This window comes from Penicillium expansum, assembly GCF_000769745.1.
Source record: "Penicillium expansum strain MD-8 chromosome Unknown contig313, whole genome shotgun sequence".
NCBI classification, from domain to species: domain Eukaryota; kingdom Fungi; phylum Ascomycota; class Eurotiomycetes; order Eurotiales; family Aspergillaceae; genus Penicillium; species Penicillium expansum.
This window is the reverse complement of record NW_015971264.1, coordinates 50,716-62,935: the sequence shown is the minus strand read 5'-3', so window position 1 is coordinate 62,935 and position 12,220 is coordinate 50,716. Positions and strand designations below refer to the sequence as shown.

Here is a 12,220-nt window from a genome sequence, read left to right as displayed (position 1 = left end):
CCCTGAAATAGCCGCACAGCCGGGAGCTCCTACGAGTCCAAATGTCAGTAAAGTGGATTGGATAGATATCCGCCGAGACAAATCGCGGCCACTGGAGGACCAGTCATTTATAAGAAATGGAATCGTAGACTTAACTTCAATACCTCAACCACCTTTCATCTTGTACTACATTCTCTCTACAGTTTATCTACCGATATCATCATCGCAAAAACATAAGAGATTCAGCAAAATGGCCCCTTCAGCTATTTCCGATAGTGCTCCTCCCCCAGTTGCCAACGAGGCATCAGTAGCTAGCTATCGAGGTTACGACCATGTTCACTGGTACGTTGGCAATGCCAAGCAAGCCGCAAGCTACTACATCACTCGCATGGGCTTCAAACGTATCGCATACAAGGGTCTCGAAACTGGCAGCCGCCACATCTGCTCCCATGTCATCCGCAACAACGATATCACTTTCATTCTGACCTCCCCTCTACGGTCCCTGGACCAAATCGACCGTTTCAATCCTGAAGAGCAAGCCGAGCTACGGGAGATCCATGACCACCTCGAGAAGCACGGTGATGCAGTCAAGGATGTTGCCTTTGAAGTTGACAACGTCGATGATGTTTTCTCTGCTGCTGTGAAGAATGGTGCCAAGGCTGTCTCCAACCCTAAGGTTCTTGAAGATAAGAGTGGCCATCTCAAGACTGCTACCATCCAGACTTATGGAGAAACCACCCATACCCTTATTGAGCGCAGCCAGTACCGTGGTACCTTTATTCCAGGTTACCGTGCTGAGTCTGGCAATGACGACCCCATTGTGCAGTTCTTGCCTGGTGTTCATCTCAAGCATATCGATCACTGTGTTGGAAACCAGGACTGGAATGAGATGGATAAGATCTGTGAATAGTGAGTTATTACCCATATTCTCTGCTTGAACTTCATTTACTGATACTACTGATTAGCTATGAGAAGGCTCTTGGCTTCCACCGTTTCTGGTCCGTTGATGACAACCAGATCTGCACGTAAGTGTTCCAACCCATTTCAGCTGACCCCCAGACACCATGACTGACCTCATAATTATAGTGAGTTCTCAGCTTTGAGCAGTGTCGTCATGGCCTCGCCCAACGAGATCGTCAAAATGCCCATTAACGAGCCAGCAAAGGGCAAGAAGCAATCCCAGATCGAGGAATACGTTGACTTCTACAACGGTGCCGGTGTGCAGCACATTGCACTTCATACCGACGATATTATCCGTGATATCACCAACCTCAAGGCACGCGGTGTCGAATTCATCAAGGTTCCTGAGACATATTACACGGATATGCAGGCCCGCCTCAAGGAGTCTGGCTTGGTACTCCAAGAAAGCTTCGAGACCATCCGCAGCTTGGACATTTTGATTGATTTCGATGAGGGTGGCTACCTGCTCCAGCTTTTCACTAAGGTATGTGGAAATAATCACTCCGGTATCCGTGAAGTTATACTAACCAGGCAAATAGCACATGATGGATCGTCCTACCGTGTTCATTGAGATTATCCAGCGACACAACTTCAACGGCTTTGGAGCCGGTAATTTCAAGTCACTGTTCGAGGCTATCGAACGAGAGCAGGAACTCCGCGGAAACTTGGTTTAAGGACAAAAATATTCGTATAGTCGGGCATTTTCTTTATGAGCCCTTGCAGTTGGGAATTTGCATGCATTTAGCGAATTAGGGACCCTTCCTGAATACCAGTTTTTTAACCATCTTATGTGATAACAGGTAGCTTTCTATGTAGGAACAGATAAGATAGATGTTGAGCTTTCTATTGAGTAACAAGTTGCGTGAAGAACTATCTAGGGCTACGTAGGCGCTATAAATGAAAGATGTAATGTATTCGACCCCTCCCAGTGAGGAGTATATAGGAATCAAGTGGGTATACCTGTGTTATGTTGAGGGTCTTCCAGCTGACAATTTATATTTACTCCGGGAGAACTAGCAGCTCAAAGAAAGCATTTAAAAGAGGTAATTTCAGAATCTTAGAAGAACGAATACCTACTCTTCTTTATTTAAACCGAGCAATCCGAAGCAGTTCACTGATCTCACTACTGAATCCCACTCATAAGAGCCGAAAGAAGCAATCCCTACCATTCAGTAATCCTCCATTGACCTTCGAGTTCAACCTCAGTCGGTGTATCGATCCAACAAATCCGTGAGCTCACGCTAATTCTGTCGAATCCTAAACCGATGTGAATCTAGACTTCTACCTAATACATTTATCAATTCCAGACCAGCATCATCGACAACGTCCTTGGTCATTCGGTCCTCTCCACGTTGAAGTTGCTCTATCAAGTATGCTTTCCGATCGAATATGGCCCTTGATTCAGCGAGTAAACGCTTCTTATCATCAAGCCATTTCTTTTTTGTCTGTGCCAACTTCTTCCTTGTCGCTGCATGGTCCGGTTCTTCTGACAACCACGTTATCACAAGGCCTTGGGGTTCTTAGCAATGAACAGGGGACGGGTTTATCGGAACGAAGATGTACCGAACGTAGTAAAACTGCTTAGAATTAGACCATCTATAAAACAAACCAGATCGCATCCTCTAGTGTCTTCGATATCATTGTGGGTTGGATGTTGAGTCTGGTTGTGCGGGTAATCGGTGAGTAACGGACTTGCTTTTTCATGGATAACTTAAGGCAGGTGAGTATGAGATATTGATGATGTTATGATTGGGTTTGCGCTATTTAGGTTGAAGCAAGCTTTTATTAAGATTGAGATAAACTGTGTTTTTTGTACCTATATATAATACTAATACTCTTTCACGGAGGGTTATATATTAGTTTTAGTCTCGCCCTTATTTATTTACTTCCGCTTCGATGAACTCGAAGTAGGAGGATTACCTCCAACCCGCTTGAATTTCCTTGGATCTAGAGCTCCGTTAGTCGAGTGCACTCTCAATAACTTTAGAATGAAAGACATACCTTTCCGACTCATCAAAGTTTTATTTCTCGTTCCCTTTCCACCCTCCCAGAATCCACTACCTGCCTTTCCAATCAGGACCGCTTTGCAGATACCGCAGTTCTCGGGTCTGTAGATTTGCTCGCGGGAGCAGTAGCCACATATCATACGATTTGCGTGTTCGTTCGGGTGGTCGGTTTCCGCGTCATGACATCTAGACAAACCGATAAGTATGGTAAAAGGTATTGGGGGATATGCAGTGGGGAATCATACTTGTCACAAGGGAAGACCTTTGAGCAGCAGCTGAATCTGTAGGGAGTCAGTATGACCTGTTTGCCGAATGCTACCAACTCATCGATAGTGGATGACGTACCTGAACCAGCGTTGACTCTTGGCATAGTGCTGGCAACGACCGCGTCGCGGAAGCTCTTGTCCTGCGACAATGCCGAGGACTTCTTGAGGCTGGGATAATTGTTAGATTTTATCATGGTGATGCGCTGTAGATTGTACAAACCTTTCTTTTGAGGGGGAGGGCTCCACGAGAAGTGACTAGATGGCACAATGATGAGTAAACGTGTCTCTTGATGGTTCGATATATCGCGACTTACTTGCTGCACTTCCCACTAGAAGGAACTTCACCTCAGGGATCTTAAAAACTAAATTCCGGATATGTTAGTAGCCAAACAACAGACATCATTTATTAGAACCTACCCATTTTGCGATGACACTGGCGACATATACCCATAGCGCTCTCGCCGCGAACTGCAGGTATACCCGGTGCCGGATGGGGAGTCGAGCACTCGGAGCAAGTTGGGATGAAGTCACTATAGGAAGATTAGTCAACAAATATCACTTTACTGATATGAATGAGGGAACTTACCTAAGAAGCATGTCTCCAATCGTACAGCCACCTAAGTCAAGGTAGCCAGCACGATTGGCATGAGAATGCATCAACTGTCTCCGGAACGCTGCAAATGAGAGTCAGTAACCCATCCTAGAAAGGAGAAGGAGGTTAAGTGTATACTCACCGACACTCATATTATTAGCACATTTCCGGCACGATTCCATTTTCGGCATCTGGCCCTTCTCGTCGGTAATTTGGGGCACGTTCTTAACGTCAACCGCCACCTTACACCTCTCACATTTGATCGTAATATTGAGGCTCGTGAGTTCCAGCAGCTCAACTCCGTAGAGCTCTAAGAACGGGAATGAAAGTGCGACGCCTCGTCCGGGCGCGTTGTTATCCACTGATGCGGGGACGGGCGCACCACCTTCTTCGTCTTCTTCTTCATCTGAATACTCATCTTCCTCGTAACTAGACTCGTCTGATGTCCCCTCGGCGCCGTCGGTGGGATTAGGAACCGACCATTCGGGTGGTCGTGGAATGACAACAAGATGGGGCCTGTCTTCATTCTCTTGAGTTAAGGACCTTGCAGGTGCCTTTGTAGGCTCCTCAACAAATTCTTCCTCGTCCTCTTCGACAGTTGGAGGTACATCTTCGGTGGGTTCCTCCTCTTTTGGTAAAGGCGTTTCAGCAAACTTATGGATATTGCTCGCTAGGTAGTTCACCTGAGATACCAGACTCAGCTGCGAAGTTTGTTCTACCCACTGAGTGAATCCAACCTCTGTGGCTTTCACTTCGGGGCCTTCGACTCCCTGCAACTTGATTGAGCTGTGCTCGAGCGGGTAGAGCTGTGGCACAATCAATTTCACTGTCTTGAGTGCTTGAAGTGTTCGCGGCAGGCGATCCTTTTTGGTTGGCTGGATGGGAATAACATATGTCCTGCCATCTTGCAGTTTTTGGTACATTGGCAGTCTTCCAAGGCGCGCCTCGAGCTGTTTTGTCTCGGTTGCTCGTCTCTTCTCAGCTGCAGCTTTTGCTTCGGCTGTGTGTTTAGGGGTTACGATTCGTGCTTGTGGTGCTGGCTTAGCAGCAGCACTCGGCGTTTTAACATGACCTTGAGATGAGCTCGGCTGGCTTATAGTCTTCTCCGGGGCCTTGATGGGTTCTTTAGTTGTAGATCCATCACCAAGGTTGGCAAAGAACTTCAGTGTTGGCCCACGCTCCAGAGTGGTTAGCAATGATTCGAGCTTTTTGTCCAGACTGTTTAGCCAACCCAAAAGAGTTCCTCGGCCATTGGTGCGGTACGTAAAATCAACAATATCATTGAACCCTCTGACGACATTTGCTTGATAAGCAGCTTCCATTTCAGAATTGGTCACTGCAAGCGTGGGCCGCCCTTTTGGGTATGAGCTTGGGACATGAAGGGTACACTGCAGTCTTTCAAGCTCAAAGGGGAAGTCCGGATCAGAAGGTACCAATCCAAAGGTCAAAGTAGTACCTTGGGAATCATTGACTTCCTGTGGACGGTAACGCCGCCTCAATTGGTTGATCTGAAACTCTCTTGGGTCTGTTTGCTCTAATTTGGAAACTGGTCTTTGGGGCTGGACAGGAGCCGCGGCAGAGCTCTGCTTCGATTGGTCCTTGCCAATGTTCAATTTCTCGACTCCAGTGACAATGGCTTGTGCAGAACTCTGAATTTCATTTCCGGAAGATTGGGCTGGCGTCTGCTGCCCCGAAGAAGGCTCCTTGGCCTCAATGGCTGATGCATCATGTAGATACGGACATGCTGCTCCAATTCGGCATCCTTGAACAATGTTAGCATATGACCTGAACGACACATCGCTTTCCTAGCAAATGACCAGCACCAAGAAAGGATACATGGGTGAAAGATTAGGCCACGGGTCGACCATGCAATACTGGTCATAACCTCGGTATCATTGACCCTTTGGGTGAACATGGCAGATGCTGTGTACAAGCATTCCCGAAGGGGCCTGTCTGTGGCACCCGGACTCCGTATTCAATGACGCGTCGATTGTTGCAGTGACAAAAGAGGCAAAGAGCCCTTACATACAGAAACTCAGAACGCAGACTTACCCTTTTTGGATTTGAAAAAGCGACATTTCTGCCGCCGAGTCGATGACTGGCGAGCAGCACTTGTTTCATCGGTGGATCCAACGCCATGCGACCGGACCGCTGACAACTCATCAGTCGTCAAAGAGGACGGCAGCTCTGTACCTGTTCAATAAAAGCATGATGAGCGTGTGATCAAAAAGTTTATGGGCGGCCGACTCCGATCCAGGCATATTCGCAGACCGGGACAACCCTGCACGCCAACAAAGTCCTCAAAGATAACATGGGGATTGATAGGCTTTGTGGCGGATGCAACATGTGGTGTATGGACATGCAACAGGGGGGGGGGCTGAAAATACGAAAGCCTGTGGAGGGTCGACCCAGATAATCTGCCCAAGTAGATCTCATGGAATTGATTGGGAGAAAAGCTTCCGGCTAGATGGCTTTTACGAGCCAATAATAGAATTATGCTTGACTCACCTTGGACTTGGGGTGTTGGACCCGCATTGTCAAATGACTTATTCTCCATACTGAAACTAAGCCTCGAGCCGTGTTGTGGGAGATGATCCAGAATGGAATGGCTGGGTTCTGAGCGACTTGGAGGTGACGCGCGCTGCCAACGCAGAGATCGGGTGACCTTGAGAAGATCGACAGGACCAGATCTGCACAGTAAGTAAGCCGAGATGTGCGACCGTCTGAACTTCTGTGATCTTTGAAGTCAAGGCGCTAAACCAAAAAAACGAGGCAGAAAAAGTGTGGTGAGATACAGCCACGTGACACGTCAAATGTGAAAATGGGCCACGAATAAGTAGTGGGATCTTAAAGTCTGAAGGTATGAAGATATGAAGCTATACAAGAAGTTATAGTTGTTTACGGTTTTGCTGGCAGTCAAATGCCAAGACTTCAGGCGGAACCGATGATCTCATTCGCCTTTCGCCTTTTGACTCATTTCCAGTCATATGTACTCCGCACTGTTAGTCACAATGAATCGATTTTGCCCTGAATTGCTTTCTAGTTGAAGATCACTAGAATGTTCGTGGGGGTTCGAATATGGAGTGCTTTGTAGATCCCTCATTAGCACCTACATCGCATGTTGTGTTGTACGGAGTACAATGTACAATGTACAATAAACAAGTTCACGCTCGAAAGGATTAATAATGATAACTACTGCAGGGTCCTTAGAGCTCACATTTAATATTATCCTGAATATGGCATTCATCATCCCACGTCCAAATCCCAACCAAATGCTGTGGCGTTCATGTCTTAAAAGCACACCATCTGCTTGCAGCCACAAGGGGAAGCGGAATCCCAACCAAAACTAACCAAGTACTAGTAATGATTGGCGATAATCTACCTGCACATCGCCATTGCATGCAGAAAACATAAAATAGAAACCATCAGAAAGAGAAACCAGGAGGGAAACAGGATCCCGAATTCCAGTCTGCCAACAGAGCAAATAACCACAGAGCGCGGCATGCGCCTTATCTCCCACATCCATACCGGGGGATATCCCTTAAACAAGGGTTTAACCCCGGCCAGCGAGGCGATGCAAATATAAGAGAAAAAGGTAAACATCCACCGAGAGAGGAATACGACCCGACGGACGCAACAAGCTTGCAATATTCTCAACAGCCACCAGTGATGGGCGGCGGTCGGTCCGCGTTGCGCGGAGAAGATGAGGGGGTTCGCATTGGGGTTTCTAGAACTCCCGCATCCCTGCGTGATGGGTGCGCCTTCGCTAGGGTGTGCGTTTAGCCTGGATGCAACATCGATCCACTAGTCACAACGGCTATCTTGCTTTCTTTTCGGCACTAGATATAGCTCGTGTGTGTGTAGTCATATTTCGAACTCTACTGAGCTTTCCTGACACATCGGATGGGGTTAACGTGTTTACCCCGACATTTCGGGAATTTGGTGGTAAGCTACGGAGTGGAGTAATAATGTAAGAGAAAAGGAAGAACTAGGGAGTGTATTCAAGACCTGAAATTGAACGGTGCGACAAAGCACATGTACATACTCCGTACAACATACTATGTTGTGTACAAAGACAGAGAGGATTCGCACGTTAATCTAAAGGAAACTCTCACATCCCACACAATAGCTGTGGCGTAAAATGTGATTGAAGGAAACGGTTTTGGCGAGGCTATCTGGAGGTCACTTGCACTTACAGTGGGACCTCTAATGCTGTACTCCGTGCATAAACCCTGTCTGTGGCTGCCGCTAGTCGGACACCGGTATCCAGCCCAAGCCCTCGGAGAGTTACAAGATATACAAACTTGTTTTAGATATAACATCCCACATAGACTGTGATTTAACAGCTGAGCAGTAGTTTCAAAACAAGATGAACTGTTCTAAACGGTATAAAGCTCCATACAACCGAAGAAACTCCGTACCAGGGTACAAGGGTAATGAAAGTACTAAGTTGAGCCTCGGTCAATGGTATTGTAAGAAAGACAAATGGTATGGGAGCTCCGCTCCGCGGTAATGAGCGTTCCGCTGTATGCTGTATGCTGTAATGTAAGAGCCAAATACAATACGGTAAAGAAAACACCGAAAGAGGCAAAGCGCAAATCGGACCTTGAACTCACCAGCCAACCGGATCATCCTTCCAGAAGCCTTCCAGAATCTAGCATGGTCTTCCGTGGATATTGGCGCATTTGACCATGGGCATAGCTTGCAGTTTTTCGTGTTTGAGCATATGTCGGCATTGGTATAGATATTGATTTGTCCGATTGTATATATACTTAATTTAGACTACAACCAAGGTTATTAACTCTTACATGACGGCAATTGACGATATTGGCATCTTGCGGGGTTTCGGAGTACAGAGCTCCTGGGAAAGCTGATGCACGTGACCTTTACCCACCGGAAGGCCTAGAATTATGGTTTGGCCAATTACAGGCACTGTAATTGGGTAGGGTTTTGCAGTCACTGGGCTGCCTTTTTTGGCCCATGGGAAACGGGTTTACACCCAGGCGGGGGCCAATGCCGACCGCCTCATTCGGGACTTCGCCGAGTGTTAATAATAGTCGGGATAATGCAGCATTTCATTAGGGACACGAGACGCGGGATATGTCGTGCATGTTAGTAAATGTTGGGAAGCGATTTGGGATAGGGGATATCTGTCATCGTAGAGGACTGATGCTGAAATGGCTGAGATTTCCCCCTGAGTTGAAGGAATAACAAGAAGTCGGTAAAGCATGGCCCAATCTAAATCACCTCTGCGCCAGAATTAAAATCGGCTCTGTTCTAGAGCGCAAGAGGCCTAGACAAGGATGGTATGGGTCATGGTAGGCCGATCACTTCGTAGTGGAGGACGATCAAGAAGAAATCAACGAAGATTCTTGCGCGTCTACTCCGTAGTATTCGCCTCAATCATGAAAGAAGAGCCTAGACAAAGCGACCAAAGCTGCATGAAAAATGCCTCAATCTGCCGACATATAGCATGACCTCCGTTTCCAGCTCACAGTCGGGATATCCTCGGATCCTCGCATGTTGTAGCTTTTGTTGACGAGCTGCACGCGGCATGCTACATCGGCATGCCGAGTTCACGTCGGGCGCATACGAACCCGACGAGCCAGTTAGGCGTCAATATTGGGGCAAAAGACGAGATCCACTTTTGCCTCACAACGCCTCTGCCTAACAGCCTTGATCGTGGAGAGGTCCGTGGGGGTAGTACGCGGTACCAACATAACAAGTTGTATGTCCCAATTAGGAAATGCGGAGCCGAAGCTGTTACATGCGTACAGCGTCAGTTAGAAACATTTCAGTACCGGTGAGACGCGGGAAAAAGGAGACGGCGAATCATGTCTGTCCCCGGTTGTGAAAGGTCCACTGAGATACCCACTTTTCTGGCCTGTATGAAGCTGAGATCAAGAAGACTCTTCTGGCCAGGAAAGAAGAGAGTTAGCCCTAACTGGGCAGGTGGATTCTGGAGATGGAGAATGTGCACACACTGTACTCCGTATACTCCGTACTTCGTAGAGATTTTGTGATAGCTCTAGAGGCTCTTGTCTCACACTGGCTGTTTCACTGTCATTGGGTCGGAACGGAAGAAAGAGGCTTATGATATAAAAGTATACGATCTGTATTATATTTTGCCAAGGTTGCTTTTCCCCGGTGAGTGCATGTGCTCAATTCGACATGAGGTCTGTTGTACCCATGTCATTGGCTTCGTTTGGTTCTCAGATCCATGTTTCTGTAGCAGTGAATAGTTCTTATTCGAAGCCCCACGGCCCGGGTATGACCGGAAAGACTCGAGCTTTTGCCAGGATGAGGATGGTGTCGGGTGTTTCAGGAGGAAAAAGTCTTCATCCCCACACCCGCTCAAAGTTGGAGAAAAGGTTGTGCATACGTCACTCGCTAAGACACTGCGGGACCGGGGGGACTATCTTAAATTATATTAGTTCGATATCGTGTCTATCGGTATTATTCAAAGATGAAATGAGACACACGCGAGAAAACAATCGAAAGAAGATAGATGAACACAATATAGGAATGGATCTCGGGCATCAAAATCCAACGGCTCCACCCCCGGATCATGTGCGCCGGTCATGTGCAGCTGCCACATGACTACTGTGGACACCCGACAAACCATAGTAAGGGCGATGATGTATACTCCGCAAAACTCCTTCTATTAGTATTGCACACCACTCTGACACATCTCTTGATGAAAATAAGCATAACTCCAACCGAGGCGGCATATGAAAAACGCAATTATGCCACTCATGACATCAACGTGATACAAATCCTTCAGTGCAGGCAGCCTTTAGTAAAGATCTGCACGTCAATCCTCATCCTTCAGGCAACTCCCACCATTAAGACATGGCAAAATGTAAGCGGAGGCGAAATCATGATGAAAACACGCATAACCCATGCTAGATCCATGTAAATACCAATTCCAAATACTCATGGTGTCATGATGAGGCCCTCCAACGGAACGTGATTCCCTCCTACAACTTCCTTTAGGGGTATATAGTAGTTTATACATAGTACAGGGTACCATAGCACCATTCCAAGCCTAAATAGCCTCCAGATCCAACCGAGATCAAGGAAGTTAACAAATTCCAAAGTACCAACAGGCCTAGAACTACTCACCCTGTCAGCCACCCAGCCCGAGCCCAATCCAATCACCCTGGCCCCTCATATAATACCACTCACCCCCAAGATCTCCGATGAGCTGGCCCTGCAAACAATGCAGGGCGACAAAGCCACCGCGGACTGAGCACTTATCTCGTCGAGTCGATTTGCAAGCCCATCACCACCTTCCGAGTCCCGCGGGAGCTTTGGCATAAACTAATGTAAAGATGACATAGCTTCTTATTGCATGTGTCAGCGACCAGTGCGAAGCCGAACAAAGAAGACAGCGCCGAAGAGGATCTCGTCGGTCGATCGGGTCGGTTTTGGAATAGCCCATGTAAACTCTCTCCGGCAAAGACTCCGGGGCTGTATGGGGTTAAATTGGGTCTCGTAATATAATCTAATCAAATATCAACATCACAACCTTTCAAGGTTGAAATATCATGATGTGACACATGCATATTGTCAACTTATAATTAGACAAAAGAATCAGAGTTTCTGGTCAATGTTCTAGATCTGCGCGAACTGTTCACTTCTCGGGAGAGATAGGTACTTTTGACTTCCTTTTTCAAGATTCCGAACGGAGCCCCGGGATATTAAGTGCGCGGCTTTCTGATTGAACACCCCTGTATCCATTTTTTTATTCTTTTTCTGCATCCCACCTGACCTTGATTATTCTTTTTTGGCGCCTTGGGATCTGCGGAGATTATCACTGAAACGTCCATTCATGAACTCATAACTAAACTCTTGTCAATACCTATCTAGGCAGGTGGTACTCCATACTGCATCTGGGGATTCTATGATTCGATGATTATTCATAATAGAGTGCAACTTGGCCTTTTTTTTTTGTTAACACCCCGGGTGTGGTTGTAGAGCCCATGTTTGCTTAGTTATGAGAAGTACAATTTACGGCACTTGTAGATGTACCTACTGTAAGGCTATTCTGAAGAAGCATGGATGTACCCAAGTACCATTTAGCCCGTCTAGTCCGGCAATGTAATCAAAATGGATCATGACCTCTTGCATGGGCAGTACATGCAGACAGGTATCAATCTTATGGCATCAGACTCATCTCTCATACGTGTCAGCGCCACAAAGTCAACCCTGAATTTCCACATGATTAATCTGGCGCCGTTATCGCAGGGATGGCTTTGCGGAGCTCTAGTATCCTCCGTGCTCTGCAGTAAAGCTATAGCTATCTACTACAGTACGACATGGATCCAGACCGCCAATTCAGGCCTATGCAAGCCTCCTCATCTGATATCTAAGGCTGCAGTCAAGAAATTACGATATGCATGTGAGGACAGGTT

The 12,220-nt window shown here is 47.0% G+C and overlaps 2 protein-coding genes across 2 annotated transcripts; one reads left to right on the top strand and one right to left on the bottom strand.

Annotated features, from left to right (window-relative positions):
• Window positions 1-229: 229 nt before the first annotated feature.
• Window positions 230-1,613, top strand: PEX2_091950 (4-hydroxyphenylpyruvate dioxygenase family protein; the record flags this gene model as incomplete). The annotated part of the gene is made up of 4 exons (XM_016746465.1): window positions 230-888; window positions 945-1,004; window positions 1,066-1,423; window positions 1,479-1,613. 4 exons carry the CDS (start codon window positions 230-232, stop codon window positions 1,611-1,613), a joined length of 1,212 nt encoding a protein of 403 aa, XP_016600181.1.
• A 1,208-nt stretch (window positions 1,614-2,821) lies between these two features.
• On the bottom strand, window positions 2,822-6,360 carry PEX2_091940 (Zinc finger, CCCH-type; the record flags this gene model as incomplete). The annotated part of the gene is made up of 11 exons (XM_016746464.1): window positions 2,822-2,886; window positions 2,941-3,131; window positions 3,191-3,226; window positions 3,291-3,379; window positions 3,432-3,466; window positions 3,526-3,573; window positions 3,629-3,741; window positions 3,798-3,885; window positions 3,946-5,565; window positions 5,856-5,990; window positions 6,312-6,360. The coding sequence occupies 11 exons, from the start codon at window positions 6,358-6,360 to the stop codon at window positions 2,822-2,824; spliced, it is 2,469 nt and encodes an 822-aa protein (XP_016600180.1).
• Window positions 6,361-12,220: the final 5,860 nt, after the last annotated feature.